General features: G+C 33.6%; 2 protein-coding genes across 3 annotated transcripts; both read right to left on the bottom strand.

The window, feature by feature from the left end:
• Positions 1 to 5,312: 5,312 nt before the first annotated feature.
• LOC132758257 (uncharacterized) lies at positions 5,313 to 20,073 on the bottom strand. 2 transcript variants are annotated; one of them, XM_060749818.1, is made up of 11 exons: positions 19,249 to 20,073; positions 18,869 to 18,937; positions 17,927 to 18,110; positions 17,175 to 17,413; positions 15,276 to 15,319; positions 12,718 to 12,791; positions 12,109 to 12,200; positions 10,709 to 10,814; positions 9,981 to 10,094; positions 8,131 to 8,339; positions 5,313 to 6,550 (listed from the first exon to the last, which is right to left on the bottom strand). In XM_060749818.1, exons 5-11 carry the CDS (start codon positions 15,317 to 15,319, stop codon positions 6,362 to 6,364), a joined length of 828 nt encoding a protein of 275 aa, XP_060605801.1. In that variant the 5' UTR covers positions 17,175 to 17,413; positions 17,927 to 18,110; positions 18,869 to 18,937; positions 19,249 to 20,073; the 3' UTR covers positions 5,313 to 6,361. The 2 variants fall into 2 exon arrangements, with proteins under 2 accessions (XP_060605801.1, XP_060605802.1); XM_060749819.1 differs by lacking the exon at positions 19,249 to 20,073 and having other exon boundaries at positions 15,290 to 15,319; positions 18,869 to 19,032.
• Positions 17,171 to 18,933, bottom strand: LOC132758244 (mitochondrial translation release factor in rescue-like). Its single transcript, XM_060749800.1, has 3 exons — positions 18,869 to 18,933; positions 17,927 to 18,110; positions 17,171 to 17,413 (listed from the first exon to the last, which is right to left on the bottom strand). Exons 1-3 carry the CDS (start codon positions 18,931 to 18,933, stop codon positions 17,171 to 17,173), a joined length of 492 nt encoding a protein of 163 aa, XP_060605783.1.
• Positions 20,074 to 20,967: the final 894 nt, after the last annotated feature.

Raw genomic sequence — 20,967 nt, 5'->3', positions numbered from 1 at the left:
AAAGATAATATCATCAAATTAGTAAAACAAACTTTCAAATTTACGAAAAGAGTTTTAAATAGAATGTAATAGTTAAGACCGGATTACCTTTGATCTATCGTGCAATGCTTTTATACACATGTAAACTCCTATCATAATATTTTGAGAGATGTTGTTAATGACGTTCACGTGTATTATAATATTTGTTCAGATTAAAATTACTTATGTTTGTTACAGAGAATTGCAATAAAAATAAACAAGTTAAGTAGGTTTTTTGACGGACTTTGTTGCAAACATTAAAGTAATCATTAGTAACAGTGTCATTACATAAAATCGTATGAAAAATTTTTCTGGACAAAAAATGTTAAAATGTTTTAGATACATTTATAAACATATTTTAACAACACGCGACAACTGGAATTCTAGACAATAAGTAATTTACTGCTGTTATAGACTCGTACAGTAAGTTGTGGATGTTATATTGATGGAATAAACAGTAACGCACATCATCTGCTGACACTGCAAAATTATTGATGAATATACTGCCGGAAGGAACAGTTCAGATGCACGAACTTATATATTTATTTTTATATTAATATGCCAAACACAAAGATATACGCAATTCCCTAATGCATTAAATAGTTTTCCAGTTTTAACAATGTACATTAAGTAAGAATTTATTTAACTGTAGATATTTACAAAGTTGATTTGCCGACAGCAAGGAATTGACAAATGTACAAACAGTTATGTATATTTATTGAAACATGGATATATTGAGATAATGCATGAATCACTTTTATTCCTTAAGGCAGACAATATAGGTTCAAAGATTACCCTACTTTACTTAAAATTGAATTTATATACAAAAACTGTATTTTATATACAATAGGTACGAACGGATTTTTTTGGTATGTCCCAGGAAACAATACAGCCAATGTACAGTACCTTCAAATATTATTTCATTTAGTCTATTTGTTGCCATGGCAACCAGAATTTTCACATAGGAAGAAAAGAAAAAGACGTGCTTAATCTCCATACTGTCATCTATCCATATATCAAGTTTCATAAAAATATTTTCAGCACTTTTTGCGTTATCGCGGGATCCAGTTTTGTGGACGGGTTGAGAGACGGACAGACGGACGGCAGAGGGTAAACCTAAAGTCCCCTCCGGTAAACCGTTAGGGGACGGACAGACGGACGGAGGGTAAACCCAAAGTCCCCTCCGGTAAACCGGTAGGGAACTAAAAACCACATTATGCGAATAAAAAGCAATGATGAACGGCAGATGGATTGTCCCTACAAAAGCTCATCATTTAGTTCTTTGTGATCAAGGGAGGTAAAAAAAAGAACAAACAAAAGTTTTTCATATAATATCTTTACCTTTGACTGTTTCTGTATATAATTCTTGTTACATGATACTTAAAATCATAGTCATAATTGAAATGAATAAATCAATATTAGACTGACATTCAAACATTTTCACGCTGAAACTGCTGAACAATATAGATGCTTTTTTTGGTTACTTTGCCAATAATTAACATCAATCTAGAAACATGTGATAAGATTCTATAATTTGTTAAAATGATTCAACTTTAAAAACAGCAACACTTTTTATATATATACAAGTACATGTAATTACTTTGAGATAGAAAAAAAAACAGTTAAAGGGACTCCACTGAGGTTTAAAAGCCTAAAAACATAACATTTGAATTTCTTACATTAATGAGCTGTGGCACTTTAAAGAGAAATATATGCAAATATAGTTAAAAAATATATTTTGAAGTAAATTGAAAATTGTACTTTTATGCTTTTCTTAGCCTGATTTCAGTGAAAAGCTTTTAAACGCTTTTCATTTTAGGTCATTTTCTTACAATTTGAATAATTACTATGGAAAAAGTGTGAGCGAATGATCTGAAATTTTGTACAAAGATAAGTGGTCTAAATTTACATCAAATGATACATTTATCCAGAAAAAATATTTTCAATCCCATCATGTCAAAAAACCTCAGTGGAGTCCCTTTAAGTACTTCATTACATTTTCAGGTTTTAATTTTCTTTCCATGACATTGGAATAAAGTATTTAGTTAACATATATTATATATAAATTAAAAATAACATGATCTGTAAGAAAAAATATTCTGCTTTTCATAGGGATTTTGGTGGGTCAACAAAGAGATATTTCAGAATTATATTTCCAAACTAGAAATGTGTCATCATGCCACGGATGCCCCCGCATGCAGCCAAAATTTCAAATGTTATAATATTTAGTTCCAAATTTGTTTGCACAAATTATTTTTTTCATTCTAAGTTCAAAGCCCTTAAAACTTTTCAATGTTAACACAAACCATTTTTATACAATGTTCAAGGCACTAAAATTATTCAGTCTTAACCATTTTTTATACAATGTTCAAGGCACTGAAATTATTCAGTCTTAACCTTTTAAAAATAGCATATTGCATATTTGTAGCCAACATAATGGCTAAAAGTAAGAGTGCTGAAACTGAAAGTTCAAAATTTTCCAACATTCAGGAAAGATAAGTTTGTTCTAAAATAATTGAACCACAACCAAATTCAAACTTAAACTGCTTATTCCTAAGATGTATCTATATTATTTTCAAAGTGAAAGGGACATAACTCTGCCCAAAAAATCATCGAACCATGACCAAATTCCAACTTGACCTGCGCATTCCTTTGACATATCCATATGTCAATTTTGAGTTGAATATGTAACACTGTTGGGTTGATAATGAACAGAAACTGTAAATTTCATATCATTTTCAAAGTGAAGGGGCATTACTCTGCCAAAAATCATTGAACCATGACCAGATTCGAACTTGGTCTGCACATTCCAAAAACATATCCATATGTCAAATTTGAGATGAATGTGTAATATTGTTGGGGAGATAATAAACGGAAACTGAAAATTTCATATTATTTTTAAAGTGAAAGGGGCATAACTCTGCCAAAAATCATTGAACCATGACCAAATTTGAAAATTGACCTGCGCATTCCTTTGACGTATCAATATGTCAAATTTGAGTTGAATGTTTAATACTGTTGGGGAGATAATAAACAGAAACTGAAAAATTTCATATTATTTATAAAGTAAAAAGGGGCATAACTCTGCCAAAAATCATCGAACCATGACCAAATTTTAACTTGACCTGCGCATTTCTTTGACGTATCGATATGTCAAGTTTGAGCTAAAATGTGTTGTACGATTGGGGAGATAATGAACAGAAACTGAAAATTTTCATATTATTTTCAAAAGTGAAAGGGGCATAACTCTGGCCAAAAATCATTGAACCATGACCAAATTTGAACTTGACCTGCCGCATTCCTTTGACGTATCCATATGTCAAGTTTGAGGTTGAAATGTGTTTGTACCATTTGGGGAGATAATGAACGGAAACTGAAATTTCATATTATTTTCAAAGTAAAAGGGGCATAACTCTGCCAAAAATCATCGAACCATGACCAAATTTTTAACTTGACCTGTATTTTCTCATGACATATCAATATGTCAAGTTTGAGTTGAATGTGTTGTACCGTTGGGGCGGAGATAATGAACGGAAACTGAAAATTTCATATTATTTTCAAAGTAAAAGGGGGCATAACTCTGCCAAAAATCATCAAACCATGACCAATTTCGAACTTGAACCTGTATTTTCTCATGACATATCCATATGTCAATTTTGAATTGAATGTTTTGAACCGTTTGGGAGATAATGAACGGAAACTGAAAATTTCATATTATTTTCAATGTAAAAGGGGCATAACTCTGCCAAAAATCATCGAACCATGACCAATTTCGAACTTGACCTGTATTTTTCTCATGACTATCCATATGTCAAATTTGAGTTCAAATATGTGCAACGGTTATTAAGATAATGAACGGAAACTGATGATGACGGAAGGACGGAAGGACGGAATGACGGAATGACAGAATGACGGAACAGGGTAACACTATATGCCCCTGCCATTATATGGCGGGGGCATAACAAGGGTGCTATAGTCACAAAATACGCCCGTTTACGAAAGCTTTAGATGGAGATGGGGGCATTATGGATAAGTGTTATCTAGCAAGCAAGTTTTTATTCTTGGCACTGTGTTGATAAATGAACCTTAAAACAAATCAGTAGGGAAGATATGCACAGGAAGTGTGACCTTGACCTTGGTTGTAGGGACCTGAATTTTATGCACGGCACTCAGCCTCACAATGATGAACATTTGTGCCAAATTATATTGAAATCCCTCTATGCATGTAGAAGTTTTGCTCCAGACAAGCGTTTTTCTATGAGCTCTAACTGTGACCTTCACCTTTGACCTAGAGACTTGGTTCATGTGCAGGGCCCTACATCTCATGGTGGTGAACAATTCTATAAAGTAACATTAAAATTCCTCCATGCATGTAGAAAATATGCTCCGGACAACATCTGGATATTTAATCATCTCCAGTGACCTTGACCTTGCAAATATTAACCTTAATTAAATGTGTCACACCTGTAGTCATGATAGTTACCATTTGTGCTACAATCCATCAATAAATGATGACTAAATGGTCCCTATACACATCTTCAAATTTTTATCTGAACTTTGACCTCTATGTGTAACCTTGACTTTGGTCGCAGGGATCTGAATTTTGCGTGCGACACTCAGCCTCACAATGGTGAACATTTGTGCCAAGTTATATTGAAATCCCCCTATGAATGTAGAAGTTTTGCTCCGGACAAGTGTTTTTCAATGAGCTCTAAGTGTGACCTTGACCTTTGACCGGGAGACCTGGATCATACATGGAGCAATACATATCATGGTGGTGAACATTTCCATAAAGTATTATAAAAATTCTTCCATACATGTAGGAGATATGCTCCAGACAAAATCTGGATATTTCACCATCTTTAGTGACCTTGACCTTGCATATATTGACCTAAAGTACATGTGTCACAGCCGTAGTCATTATAATGACAATTTGTGTTACAATCCCTCAATAAATGATGATTAAATCGTCCCTATACACATCTTCATATTTTTATCTAAACTTTGACCTCTATGTGTGACCTTGACCTTGGCTGCAGGGACCTGAATTTTGTGCGCGACACTCCGCCTCACAATGGTGAACATTTGTGCCAAGTTATATTGAAATCCCTCTATGCATGTGGAAGTTTTGCTCCGGACAAGCGTTTTTCAATGAGCTCTAAGTGTGACCTTGACCTTTGACCTAGAGACCTAGTTCATGTGCGTGACATGGCTTCTCATAATGGTGAACATTTCTATGAAATTTCATTAAAATCTCTCCATGCGTGTAGGAGATATGCTCCGGACAAAATCTGGATATTTCATCATCTTTAGTGACCTTGACCTTGTATATATTGACCTAAATTATATGTATCACAGCCATAGTCTTGATAATGACCATTTGTGTAACAATCCATCAATAAATGATGACTAAATGGTCCATATACACATCTTCATATTTTTATCTGAACTTTGACCTCTATGTGTGACCTTGACCTTGGCCGCAAGGACCTGAATCTTGCGCACGACACTCCGCCTCACAATGGTGAACATTTGTGCCAAGTAATATTGAAATCCCTCTATACATGTGGAAGTTTTGCTCCGGACAAGCATTTTTCAATGAGCTCTAAGTGTGACCTTGACCTTTGACCTAGAGACCTGGTTCATGTGCGCGACACTGCTCCTCATAGTGGTGAACATTTCTATGAAGTTTCATTAAAATCTCTCCATACATGTAGGAGATATGCTCCGGACAAAATTGGACGCCGCCCGCCCGCCCGCCAGGGGCGTTCCCATAATACGTCCCGTTTTTCAAACGGGCTTATAAAAATCAGTCAAGTTAGAAATGATGCAAAAAAACCTAAACCAATGACTAAAATGAAGAAATCTGAACCTGAGGACCTTCACATGAAGGACATGAGATTTTGATAATAAATCAACAACCATCGGAGAACCATGTATAACAAATACATTCCAATTTCATCAGGATAGACTAAAAAGTCTCTATAATATTAATAGTTACTCACTGAAATATATTAGCTTAAAATCCCAAAGATGTAAGTTCAAAGCAAGATAACAGTATCATTCAAAGTTAGCAGAAAAAATGTTATAACAAAAACATTAAAACACAATACAATACATGTCACTGTTTCTTTACATGATTTCTGATCACAGACTTTAATTAAAGTCAGTGTTCTGATGAAGACGTATTAAAGCCGAAACTAGAACAATGTGTTGTGATTTTTTACATTATTTTCATGAACTTACAAGGTAAAAGACTATCAATATCACGGAAAAAGAGACAAACTAGGATAAATTAATCTAAACATTTGAAACAATAATTAAAATTGAATAGTTCAGCATATCACAATTGTTTATTGACTAATGGTTTAGGTGTATGTATACTGTAAACTTGGTGGGTAGACTTTCTGTTAAATGATTTCACAGGTGACGCACCTATAAGTTGGTTGCCATTGGCAATACTGTCCTTATAACACTGTGTGAAATATCTGTTAGCATCAGTTATATCTGGATCATCCAAGTATTCATCTATCTGTAATATATACAAGCAAACAAATAACAGATATATTTCTACAATACTTCATGCCTTCAGACAGATTTCATAAATCTTACAAGAGCTGACCGTAAGAGGACACACTTGACTATTCTCAGTGCTTCACATTAAGAAATGGGGAATACCTCAATAAAAAGGTAACTCAGAGTTATGGGACCTGTGCCCATCATGTCAAATAATCACAGAAAACAAGTGTTTGAAGTTTCCAGCAGATTTAGATATACTGACTTGAGCACAAAAACTTAACCAATTGTGATGGAAACAACAGGGTAGCTCTCCCTTTTCTTCAAACATTTAAGCCAAAAAATCATTACATACTTAACACCAATGATATTGAACTCTACTGACTTTCTTTAAATTCCTAATTCACTTTTTATGTCTACAGTAATATATTCAAACAGATCTGTAACTGGAAAACTTGACAGTAAATCAAAATCTTTGTTGGAATTCTTAAAGTTCACAAAGGGGAATAATTCAATGAAGTCCATGGTATACTTATTGGTCAAAGTTATCCACTATCAGGTCTCTGAAGATATGTGCAGTTTCAAGCTATCATCAATGATTGAGGGGTACAACTTGCTTAGAAAAAAAACAACAACAACAACGTAAAAACCTATAAAAGATGATTAACAACAGATAGAGGTATCATTCAGTACTGTATTCCTAGAAATGTTCGCGGATACTATATTTCGCGTTTTTCACAACGGCGGCATTTTCGCGGAGACAAACTTTCGCGGATATGTAGTAACCGCGAATTCCGCGAATGTTAAGTCGCTACGGCCTAAATTACAGCTTTTGGAGGCTACGTTTTTGATGCATGACCTTGCCTGTGCTTTTAATTATTTTATTTTTTTGACAAGTCGCGCCTAAAGCGCAACGTTACTTTATACATTTCATCTATTGACTAGTTGAACAAGGACGGTTGTTTCGTGAACATTTTAATATTTCCTTACCTTTTTTTCATTATGTTATTAAGTAAGATTTAGTCAGACCCGTTAGCTTTTATTCTCAGTTGAATCCTAACTGACTTTATCTTCAAAATGTCGATACGTATTTTTTTACACATTATCTGACTGTACATTGCTTTCATTATAACAACATAACCGCTGTTAATCAATGTAGCACTGTATCGCCTTTGTATTCTTAACAAAGGATTACACCTACTCCAAGCAAATAGAATCCAAGTCATTCAATGTTCGCAAACTGTAAATGCGTTTGTCAACGCTGTGACTAGCAAATAACGTCAATAAGCATGATAATTACTAATAATTGATATTTTCTTTTTCAGCGTGCAAACTAGTATCAATAACATACATAAATTATTCTTTACACATTTCTATAGCACCTGTGTTTATATGTTTTTTTTGTGTAAGTAGATTATAATAAATATTCTGCACTTTTTATGTTATATTTAGCTGAAGCTAGAAATGTTCGCGGATTTGTTATAAGTGACATATTCGCGGCTATAAAGATTCGCGGAATCATGCCTACCGCGAAAACCGCTAACTTAAAATGCGCGAAATCTTTTCTAGGAATACAGTAATAATCCATATACTTACATCTACCCATTTACAATTAGCAATCTCCTGTTGGCACACTTTAATTTCCTGCTCATTGTTGATTGGTCGCATTACACAGATGAAGTAGAAATCACTACATCCATATCTGTAGTTCTGCTGGTGTCGGAATGATAAAATACCAATAAACTCTGTTTCTATACCCGTCTCCTCTACCACCTCACGTCTTGCTGTCTCAAATATCTCTTCACCTAGGCAAAATATAATAAACTAGAACTGCCACTATCATGGCGTGAATACCCCCGCATACCACTTTGTCAGAATCAACAGTGGCCATTTAGAGCTCAAGGACAACCTCCCTGCCAAATCTGAGGTTACTAAGCCAGTGCATTGCTAAGTTATGTATTCTACATGCTTCAAATGTGAAAATGTCAAAATAAATACATTGCGGACAGGACATTCTTTAGCAATTGAGAAGAAAAGCTTTTTTTTGTCAAGGTCCCTGTGACCTTGACCTTTGACCCAGTGACTTCAAAATCAATAGGGGTCACCTTATAGTCATGATCAACATCCATACCAAATATGAAGACTGTGGGTCAAAGGAATCTTAAGTTAATGGGTGGACAAACTTTTTGAAGTCAAAGTCCCTATGACCTTGACCTTTGATCCAGTGACCTCAAAATCAAAAGGGGTCATCTACTAATCATGATCAACATCCATGTCAAATATGAAGACTGTGGGTCAAAGGAATCTAAAGTTATTGGGCAGACAAAGTTTTAGAAGTCAAAGTCCCTGTGACCTTGACCTTTGACCTGGTGACCTCAAAATCAATAGGGGTCATCTACTTATCATGACTAACCTCCATGCCAAATATGACGACTGTAGGTCAAAGGAATCTTAAGTTATTGGGCGGACAAGCTTTTTGAAGTCAAGGCCCCTGTGACCTTGACCTTTGACCTGGTGACCTCAAAATCAATAGGGGTCATCTACTAATCATGACTAACCTCCATGCCAAATATGAAGACTAAGGGTCAAAGGAATCTTAAGTTATTGGGCGGACAAGCTTTTTGAAGTCAAGGCCCCTGTGACCTTGACCTTTGACCTAGTGACCTCAAAATCAATAGGGGTCATCTACTTATCATGACTAAACTCCATGCCAAATATGAAGACTAAGGGTCAAAGGAATCTTAAGTTATTGGGCGGACAAGCTTTTTGAAGTCAAGGCCCCTGTGACCTTGACCTTTGACCTAGTGACCTCAAAATCAATAGGGGTCATCTACTAATCATGACTAACCTCCATGCCAAATATGAAGACTAAGGGTCAAAGGAATCTTAAGTTATTGGGCGGACAAGCTTTTTGAAGTCAAGGCCCCTGTGACCTTGACCTTTGACCTAGTGACCTCAAAATCAATAGGGGTCATCTACTAATCATGACTAACCTCCATGCCAAATATGAATACTAAGGGTCAAAGGAATCTTAAGTTATTGGGTGGACAAGAAAAAACCGACGGCCGGACGGACAGACGGCCGGACGGACGGACAGCCGGACGGACGGACAAGCTGATTCCAGTATACCCCCCTTACAACTTTGTTGTGCGGGGGTATAAATAGTGGCATCCATAAAGATCATATACAGGTGAAGTATGTTATAGTTATGTAAGAAGCGGACATAATTGTTGTTTTTTTTTTATGTCAAATCAGTTGCTACTAGCAGCCAGTTAAGGATCTTGCTCTGCCATACTTGTTTTAACAATGTATATGTTAACATTTTCAGAAAACAGGAAGGTTAGAATAAATACCATCTTGAAAACTAATTCAATTCATACCATAAATACTGTAGATATACCTAACTAGTTTTAACTGTAATATTGATAAAGTCATAAACATAGTACCTTTATCAGCATGTCCGCCAGGTAGTTTCCATTTAGCTTGAGCAGTTCCAGGGTGATATTTTTCCTTTATTACCAGTAACTGATTTCTCTCATTTACCACAAACCCTCCAACACCTATAGTTATATGAATTCAAGCCATTATTTTAACCAGCACAGGTGTCAACCTAGTCTTGTTCCTGGTACGGTTCAAATCTTTCCTAAGAGGGTTCAAACCTTAATCCTTGAGTTGAGAGGCAAACAGACCATGCCCTATACGGTCTAAATGATACACAAGAAAAGTGTTTCAGGAATAAATTAACCTTTACCTTGCTAAATATCTCAAATGGACATGTCCAATTTTCAATTCAGATACATTTCAGGAGAAATTTTAAAGTAAGTATTGACTGAAAATAATAAGTGCAGACTATGAGCTGGGATCTTAGAGTTTAAGTCTCAGAATGGTGACTTTCCAGCTTTATTTTCAGGCAGACCTCAGGTGCACCTCTGTGAATTATTTCAGACCCGAGTGGTACCAACTACATTCTGTTAGCTAGCTGAATTGCTTCCTCAGATTAAAGAATCCAAAGTTCCTAGTGTGATTCAAACCCACACTGGTGAAGGGCAAGAGGTTTGAAGTAAAAGACTAACCACTCAGCCACAGAATATTTTTTTTTTTGCATGGAAAATGTTCTTTATATTATCAAATTCAAAGTAGAATAAAAATAAATTTACATAATTGAATAAATTACCTAGATACTGGTTGGCATATTCTGGTATCATGCTAGGTTCTGTGGTAGGTAACCATTTTGCCATCATAACATAACCAGATTGAGCATGGTGAAAATCTAAACCGTACTGAAATAATAACATAATAAAATCAGTTCGTAAACTATTTACGCTTAAGTCTGTAGTCTGGTATATATTTCATCTATTAGATGGTCTTGTTTCGACAGAATATCCTTCTATAAGCTGGAATTACTAGATTACATTAATTTCAAAATTGGAATTTTTTATACGAGTCCTGGGTTTTGCTCAAAGCTTGCGCTATGCTCGGTATTTCCCAGGTGTCTCTTTGGCATTTTTAAGTAACTGAGTATTTGCTTGAAAGTTGCTCCCATTTATTACCGCATTTACGCATTTGGCACCCTTGCATATTCAATTATGCAGTCTTGGCACGCATATGCCAGAAGTTATCGCATTTACGCATCTTGGCACCCTTGCATAGGGTAATTACGCAATCTTGGCACGCATATGCCAGAAGCAGGCACATCTGTCCTTAAATGCTCAGTAACTTTCGCATGTAAAATTTCGCATTTAACTGGTTTATTCGGTTGCTGGAATTTTCTTTGTTATGCTAGGGACATTTAGTTGTCATATCCTAGCATGACATACTTTGATGCGGCCAAACATTCCAATACATTTTATTTCTAGTCATAAAATTGTTTCTAGTCTCGACTTTGTTCCTTATAATGTTATTTTATGTTTATTATTATTATTGATTACATTAAATAAGTGGTACATGCTATGCCTGCATCAAGATCTGAAATAAGCTTGAAATAATTAAATTGATATGTAAAGTTATGAATTGTTTATATTGATTATTCCAATCCATAAATAATAACATAATAAATATCATCTCTTTTTTTTGCAGTGATTTAAGCCATTGGTATTTCAGCTCATTTCTATCACTGTTAGGTATACTACCTTGAATGAACTAGTACTTGTGTCATATGCAGAAACATATTACATGTAGCTGAAATCCAAGTTTGGCTCAAATCTACAATTTCTAAAGTGTGCAGGAAATATTATAACTATATATCTATGATAACAAAAATAACAGTTGGTCCCAATCAAGCAAGAAAACCTGAGTATAACAACTGCATTACTGCTAGGTTTCTCTCCTTGTTGCAGGTGACTAAGTTAAATTGTAAAGTATGTAATTGTAAAGTAAAATTGGCCTTGCTATTTAACAAGACATGTCTGTGGACACACAACACACTCCTCTTTTCTCAGTGCTGGATAGCAATAATGAAATGGGGAAATAATCACTTTATATAATAAACAAGTACTCCAAGTAAAGTGAATATCTTTGATATTTTTTGAGAAATGCTGGTTTTTTTTTAAAATTCATTATGAATACATTATCTACCTTAGCAAATACTGAGCAAATATGAGCATGTTCTATTGAAATCTTTGCCCAGAATCCACGAACCCCGTCTGCTTCCCACTTTGGCATCGCAGCTGAAAGAGAACACACACATTTTATTATTTTTTTTAAATAAAACTAAGGGTACATGACAAATATTTTAGCCTTATACATAACAAAATAATGCTTAATGTATCATTTATTAAAATTTATAAATATCTTTGATTCATTTCTACACTGAATTATGGATTTTCATATAACTACATCAATAAAGACACTCATATTTATGTCAATTTTGCATTTTTTAATATTTATCTCAAGTTAACTCATAATTTATTATAGTTTGATAACTAAGGAAGTATAAGCTTATTGATAAATTTTCCAATTTGTTACTGAAACCAATGAGTGTAAAGGACCTTGCTAAAGGAACTTGCTTAAGGAAAGAACGGCTTGCCCCTGATGGTGTTTGAATCCACTTGGCCGGAAATCTTTTAATTACTTGTCAAATGTATAAACCAATTGGCCATGCCACTATCTTAACATTTATTAATGATGCCAATGAAGTATAGGGAATCTAAAGAAATTATATTAGGTAGATAGTTTGTTATTTACCTGCTAATTTTGTATCATATTCATCAGCAGATTGAAAGCTTTGATCCTTGGTTTTAAGCACCATACCACCATAACTAGAGACAGAAAAAAAAACATCTAATATAATATTATGTATATTTATGGTACACTGAAAAATCACAAAGATCTTATTCTTTGATAAAATCTTCTAAAAATTATTCTTGTCATGATTTATTGAATATCACTGGTGCTACAACCCATGTACAATTGTTTTACAAACTTTACTATATTAATATTATCTACAAAAACAAGAGGGCCATGATGGCCCTGAAGTCGCTCACCTGTATATAGGCCCCCAGGGCGGGGCCAGTTTAAACCCCAGGGCTTTTATTTGAACAATCTTGGTAGACACCCATTAGAAGATATTTCACGCTAAACATCTAAGGACTAGCCCGTTGAGTTTTTTAAAAAAAGATTTTTTTAAGTTTTAACTATACACATATAGTTAAAAGCAATGACACCCCTACGGCGGGGCCAGTTTTGACCCCAGGGCTTTTATTTGCACAAACTTTGGAGACACTCACTAGAGGATATTTCATGCTTGATATCTAAAATCTAGCTATTCTGGGTTTTTTTAAAGAAGATTTTTAAGTTTTTGCTATACACATATAAGGAAAATCAATGTCCCCCTGGGCAGGGCCAATTCTGACCCTAAGGCTTTATTTGAACAAACTTTGAAGACACTAACTGGAAGATGTTTCATGCTAAATATCTTAACTCTAACTATTTGGGTTTTTTCAAAGAAGATTTTATAAGTTTTTGCTATACACATAAATAAAATCAATGACCCCCGGGGCAGGGCCAATTTTGACCCAATTGATGACTTATATTTGAAAAAACTTGGTAGACACTCACTAGAAGATGTTCCATGCTTAGTATCTAAACTCTAGCTATTTGGTTTTTTTCAAAGAATTTTTAATTTAAAGTTTTTGCTTTACACATATATGGAAAATCCATGACCCCTGGGGCAGGGCAAATTTTGACCCCAGGGCTCTTATTTGAACAAATTGGGTAGACACCCGTTAGAACATGGTTCATGCTAAATATCTTAGCTCTAGCTCTTTGGGTTCTTTAAAAGAAGATTTTATAAGTTTTTACTATATGCATATAGGGAAAATCAATGACCCCCTGGGGCGGGGCCAATTTTGACCCCAGGGCTTTTATTTGAACAAACTTGATAGACACCTATTAGAAGATGTTTCATGCTAAATATCTTAGCTCTAGCTCTTTGGGTTCTTTAAAAGTAGATTTATAAGTTTTTACTATATGCATATAGGGAAAATCAATGACCCCCGGGGCGGGGCCAATTTTGACCCCAGGGCTTTTATTTGAACAAACTTGGTAGACACTCATTAGAAGCTGCTTCATGCCAAATATCTAAGCTCTACCTATTTGGGTTTTTTAAAAGAAGATATTTTAAGTTTTTTCTATTGGTTGCCATGGCAACCAGAGTTCTGCATGGAATTAAATTCTTTGAACAATTTTTAAAGGTGACCATTGGCTCAGCGGTTTATGAGGAGATGTCATTTAAAGTAAAAGTTTATGAACGGACGCCGGACAGACAACGGACGGACGCCGGATGAAAAGCGATCACAAAAGCTCACCCTGTCACTTTGTGTATAGAAAGAAATGTTAGTACATTTAGTATCTAGCTTAAAAGCCTGAAAACTGAAACCTTTCCAAACCATTAAGTAATGTGAACCATTTGAATAATTCATTAAGAATGAGTCCCTGTAGTCCCTCACACATCAAATCAGTATCAAACAATATAATTTAATGATAAACAGTAACTGATATCTTTTTATGAGAATCATTTTGAAATAAAAAAAATTCATTGCAGAAAAATTTAGTGATAAAAAAACTCTAAAATTTCTGTCATTCTATCCTGCTCAATTTTGAATGAGGCACTACATGGACTCTTTCTTATTGAATAATTCAACGGTTCACATTTGATGGGCATAACAATCGATGGACAATGTGATAACAATCGATAGACAATGTGATAACAATTTCATGACAATAGATAGACAGAGTGATAACAATGGATGGATAAAGTCTACAAGATGATGGCCATCCATACAAATATACCACAGTTTTATACAAGGCAAGCTTATGAATTTCTTATTATAGTCACACTACTTCAAAGAAAATTATTTTTAAAAATCCCATTTCCCAAGTCCTCCATGCTGTGGTCAGTGGTACTTTCTTATTACATTGGGGGTGGTGGGTAAAATCTTCCATAACAATATTAATACAAGTTAAGCATACAACAATGCATGATGAAAAATTATTACAAGCATTCAGGGATTGAAAATTTCACACGTCCACTCATATTTACAAGTAGAATTTGAGAGAATTTACAACAGGACAAGTAGAAAACTGTATCTCATAGAATTAAGCAGCTACTTGTCATGCCAGATGCATCGCTGGGAAAATATATTTTTATCTTTTGGTATATCAGATACAATGTAAATACATGTATAGATATTTTAAGGTTATAATACTAGCAAGGCTAAAGCAAGAAAGCATACAACACTTACAGATCTTTTGTTACCTTAAATCCTTCACTTTCAATTGTACTCATCTGAAATAAATAAATAATAAATGCAATGCCCTACCTCATAAATCTATTAAACAAAGTCATGATGAAACTTAATATTTCAAAATTTGACCACGAAGGTCAATGTCATATTTCAGTATGGCAAAATTTTTATTAAATTTTCATTATCAGCTTTTTATTGAATTATAGTTTCTTTTCAATTATGTTAGAATAATTGTGCTGATAGTTTCTACATGGCAGTCCAAAGATATTCTAATAACACTTACACACTGAAGTGCTTGAGCTGATTTCAATTCATTGTTCTGTGGAAATACACTTATTCAAAATTAAGCCAAGAGGCATTTCAAAGCAAACTGCTAAAATGCGGGGGCAGCAGTACTGATTTAAATTATAACAAGAGCTGTCAGTAGGACAGCACGCTCGACTATTCTAAGTGCTTGATAGTAAAAGAGCTTTAATAATGTTTTTAAGTTCACAAAAGGACTAATTTTTTTTTATAAATTCATGTTATAGGCCTTATAAGGAGAGGGTCTAATTATAACAGTATTGGCTTGACTATTCGGAAGGAAATGTCACAAGGGTGTTTTTATTGTATTATTTATAATATTATTTATAATATTAATTACCTATGAATACATAAATTTGACAGAAAAGGTACAAAGGCTTGTTATTAAGATGTTTTATCAAGTAAATCACTGCTTTATTATCATGAATGCATAAAATTGTCCCAAAAAAGGCACAAACCCTTCAGTTGTTGTTGATATAACAGCTTACAAGCAAAACTTTACCATGAAATTTCTAAGTTGAAAAAAGGGGAGAAAAAATCCGCCTAAAAGCAAGATAGAATTATGGATCTTTGTCAGTGACCTACAATTATGACCCTAAATCATATATGAAGTTTTAAATAAATATCTTTAAAAGTTATTGAGATATGTAAAAACTTGCATGTAAACATTAACCAAGATACTAAGTAGAAAAGGGGAAATGAATCAGCCTTAATGCAAGACAGAAGTTATGGAACTTGGTCAGTGACATACAATTATGACCTTCCAATTATGACCCTAAGTGCATGTGTAAAGTTTCAAGTAAATATCTTCGAAAACCTTTCACCTTTAACCAAATTTCTAAGTTTTCAAAGGGGCAAATAATTCTGCAAATATTGCAGGCAGAGTTATGCAATTTTGCAAACTGATGTACATTGTTACTATAAAAAAGTATTTTAAATTTCAATTGAATATCTCAAGCAATAATTGAGATATTTGACTTTACAAAAAAACTTTAACCAAAATTCTAAGTTCCTAAGGGGCATAATTTTGTCAATATTGTAGGCAGAGTTATCCAACTTGTCAATCTGATGTACCTTATTACTATAAATAAGTATTGTAAGTTTCAATTGAATATCTCAAGCAATAATAGAGATATTTGACTTTACAAAAAAACTTTAACCAAAATTTCTAAGTTAAAAAGGGGCATAATTCTGTCAATATTGTAGGCAGAGTTATCCAACTTATCAATCTGATGTACCTTGTTACTATAAATAAGTATTGTAAGTTTCAATTGAATATCTCAAGCAATAATTGAGATATTTGACTTTACAAAAAACTTTAACCAAAATTTCTAAGTTAAAAAGGGGCATAATTCTGTCAATATTGTAGGCAGAGTTATCCAACTTGTCAATCTGATGTACCTTGTCACTATAAATAAGTATTGTAAGTTTCAATTGAATATCTCAAGTAATAATTGAGATATTTGACTTTACAAAAAACTTTAACCAACGCAGACGCCGACGCTGACGCTGACGCCGACGCCGACGCCGACGCCGGGGCGACTACAATAGCTCTCATATTCTTCGAATAGTCGAGCTAATAAAATCACTTACTCTGACTGGTTGTCAAATCCTTCCCCTTCTTTTGTCTCCTGATCTTTTCTTTCTTTAAACTCTCTCTTCAATTCCAGCCTTTTCCTTGCCTTTCCTTTAGCAACCTTTTTACTCTGCTCTGCCTCCCTCTGACTTATAGCATGGAAACTATTTTCCTTGTTATAGAAGATGTCTAACTGATAGGCAAGTTTCTCTCTAGCAAATTTCCTGTTCTCAGACTGTGACCTTGATTCGTGACTCTAAATGACAAAAACACACTTATATTTCTACCGCAACAACAGAATCATGAGAACAAATTTCTCTATTTTATGTTACCATACATAAAAGATTTATCTATATTTGTACTTTGGTATTGTCAACATGGGTTTGAGTTATTAAGATACAAAATTAAACATGAGGGCCATGATGGCCCTAGACTGTTCAGCTGAGATCAATTGCTAGAAAAGGTCATAAATGTAGAACAAAGAAGTAGTTCATGCAATAATATTAAGTCACCCCAAGGTAAAATCTTGATTGCAATCACAAAAGTGTACAAGGGGCCCAAAGTTAAAGGACTGAAGCTTTTGAAACATTTTACAAGTAGGTCACTTGTTCATCAGAAAGAAGGCAAAACTTATATAGGTTTTTTTTTGTTGAAAATCCTTTGAAATGTGAAAAACTTAGCTAGCCTATTTTAAAATATACGGATGTGTAACAAATCTCATCCTGTCTAACATCAGTTTCGTGTCAAAGAAGAAAAGAAAAACCCTTACTTTTACAACAATTCCAGTAGGTAAGTGTTTAATTTGTACACAGTTATTAGTTTTGGCCACAGATTGTCCCCCGGGGCCACTTCCACGCATAAACTCCTCTTCTAAGTCCTCTTCTCTAAATTCAGGCCACTGGTACTTTTTCTTTGATATGTATCTCTTTAATATAGATACTTCTTGTTTGCACCTTGAAATGCAATGGAAATAATGTATGATATTTGCACATCTGGAAAATAATGCTTAATCTGACATAGAAAATACATTTACAATACATATGAAAAATATTCTAAAGCTAACTAAACCATTTGGATGTCAAAAAGACAATGTAATAATGCTTCATTCACTTGTAAATAACTCTTTAAAGTAGACAGTTTGATTCTAGTAATTCTAATGGAATTATAGCCCTTTTATTGCTCACTTTAACAAAAGCTTTTACTACCTTTTATCTCATGCTCAGAAGAGTGATAGCATAAATGAATGTTAATTGAGTGATACAAATGATGCCTGTTCAACTCAGTAGGATCTGCTATTTCAGAAATCATGTTGGATAAGTATTTTAAGATGCATGCCTCCAGATGAGCCATAATACCATTAAGACAAAACAAAGTTTGATAAAGAAACACCTAATCAAACTGTAACAACAAGGGTGAAGGACAACAAATGACCAATCCTAATGGTAGGAAAATACACAAGGTCACCTGAGCTAACAGCCACTTACATCTGTCCACAAAAGGTTTTCAAATGAAGATAATATCTACTTGACATGATCTACTTTACATGTATGTGGTCAAGTTCAACTGGTATATGTTACTACATGTATGTATATGTATTTTACAAAATATATATTTTACAAAACTCAAGTCTATTAAGCACGTATCTTATTTGTCTTCAATTTCGCCTGTATGATTAGTAAATAGTAAGATGAAGGGTCACGCCTGTACTTACCTTAAAGTTTTCAGTCCAAGCCTATTAGAGAAAAGACCAACACCAACAGTTTTCAAGAAGGACATTTATCTTAAATAAATGAAATAATACAGCATTTGTCAAAATAGTAAAATACCTATAACAATAACATAATTTGCAAATTAAGTATTTTTTAATTCATTTATAGTAATGAAGTTGGTGATACTACTACTACTACTACTGCTACTTATGTATAGTTGAAACATTTTGTGAATCCTCACTAAATCAGCATATTTTTGTTTCTTGTTTTGACATCTATAGAGATTTATCCTTACTCTATCTATTTATTTATCTATTTTCAAATAAAGAAATCACAAAAGTCATATTTGAAACAGAATTGAAAATAGTGTCAGTTAGTTAACCTTTTTCCATTCTCGCCAAAATCTCATTCATGTTTCCCAAAAAAATTATCTTGTCAATAACGATATTTCAACTTTAATATTATTTCATTGCCTTTTGGTTTAAATCCACTTGCAATGTTATGCAATGTACAAGTAAAGGAAATGAAATTAGTTAAAAGGAGAATCATTGCTAAACCAAATTATTCATTGAAGGAAAAGAAGCAAATGTTATCCAGATCAGTCTCACCATAACATAATATCACCTACATGTACTAAATTAGTCCAATATATCAGACGTTACAGGCTTGTTATAGTTTATGTCGGTCAAGTCTGACGTCTAATAGTTATTGCTCATAAACGCATAGTACATTGTATCATACAAAAATTCAAAAATGTCTATTGTCTAGCTTTTCAAGCTTTATTCAAAAACTTATGTTCTTTGCTTTCAATTTCAATCTCAATGAAAAACAAATAACTCTCAAACAATGTTACTTATCAATTTACAATAAAACATAAACATAAATCTATTTTTGTCTATCGGCCATACTGGCTAAGTAAGGTGCTTTACAGATTGATTCCAAATTTTTTCACGGAAAAATATATTCAAACACACTGACGGTGCATGGGCAATTATTTCGTTAAATATTATTCCATTACTGACTCAGTTAAACGCTTGCATTTGAATTAGCCAATCAGATTTCACTCACTGTATGGCGGCCATTTGTTTATTGGCTGTATAAGGTATTTAATTACATGAGAGGATTTAATCATGATTTTTCGGATGTGACAGTTTAATTATTTTGTTTAAAGGTATTTATTTTTTAGTTTTGTTCGTATATAGGTCAAAATTAATGTAAACACGCTGTCTTGTTTTTTCATACAGCCTGATTTTCTGGTGGAACGTGCTATGGGTTTTTGAGCAAATTATTTCGATATGACATTGCTTTGCCCAGAAGCAAAAATATCTCAAAGCGACATCATATTTATAGGACTACTACTAAATGTAACAAACTATTACTCATTTACAGGTATAATACAGAGTTTTTCATAAAGACATTCTAACATGATAAGTGCAGAATGAAAACAGTAACATAGAATTTCTGCAAATTGGAAAAAAACACGAGTTTGTAAATCATGTCTTTATTGAAATTTATTGTAGTATTTTTTCTAATCCAGGAGATTGCCAAATTAAGGATGAGTGAAAAATGTCTGTTTTACATAGTTAAAACTAAATTAATGATTTTATCTCCATAATTGACATTGTTGTTTAAAGTGTATAAAGCTTGATCTTTGTCACTGTTTGTAACCTTAGATAAGAACAAATATTATATGTCACGCCAAGTCACTATAGCTGACGATAAATGAACATTTGAAGGAGTTAAATCACAAGTTAACTTTGTTAAATTCGCTTTCACTTTCCTGAATACCTTAAATTTGTTTTCTCAATTTTTGTTTGTTGTTGTTGTTGCCGGTGGCAGTGTAATTTAGAACATGACAATAGGTATTATGATGCTAAATTATAGCTAATATTTCTTAGGTTGAACACCACATATTTCAAGCCTAATCTGTTTTATGTGTTATGCTTACAATCTTTTAAGATATGATAAAGGTACCTAGCTGTCTTCCAAGAAACAAGATGTATAATAATGTTATATATATACTGGAGATAGATACTGGTCAACTGGATGCTTTTTGAACATTTTTTCCAAAAAGCTAAATACCCGGTACAGCTACATGTAG

This window comes from Ruditapes philippinarum, unplaced genomic scaffold (genome assembly GCF_026571515.1).
Source record: "Ruditapes philippinarum isolate M1 unplaced genomic scaffold, ASM2657151v2 ctg1473_1_1_1_1, whole genome shotgun sequence".
NCBI lineage: Eukaryota > Metazoa > Mollusca > Bivalvia > Venerida > Veneridae > Ruditapes > Ruditapes philippinarum.
The sequence above is the reverse complement of the archived record's forward strand: the minus strand, read 5'-3'. Positions and strand labels throughout refer to the sequence as shown.

Excerpts from the sequence above, each read along its gene's own strand:
- LOC132758257 (XM_060749818.1), bottom strand. The coding sequence starts at position 15,319 with ATGAGTACAATTGAAAGTGAAGGATTTAAGGTAACAAAAGATCT. Across the intron at positions 12,201-12,717 it reads ATATGATACAAAATTAGCAG|CTGCGATGCCAAAGTGGGAA; the intron begins GTAAATAACAAA and ends GTTCTCTTTCAG. Across the intron at positions 10,815-12,108 it reads TTTGCTCAGTATTTGCTAAG|TACGGTTTAGATTTTCACCA; the intron begins GTAGATAATGTA and ends TTATTATTTCAG.
- LOC132758244 (XM_060749800.1), bottom strand. The coding sequence starts at position 18,933 with ATGTCCTTCTTGAAAACTGTTGGTGTTGGTCTTTTCTCTAATAGGCTT. Across the intron at positions 18,111-18,868 it reads CTTGGACTGAAAACTTTAAG|GTGCAAACAAGAAGTATCTA; the intron begins GTAAGTACAGGC and ends TTGCATTTCAAG. Across the intron at positions 17,414-17,926 it reads CTACTGGAATTGTTGTAAAA|AGTCACGAATCAAGGTCACA; the intron begins GTAAGGGTTTTT and ends TTTGTCATTTAG.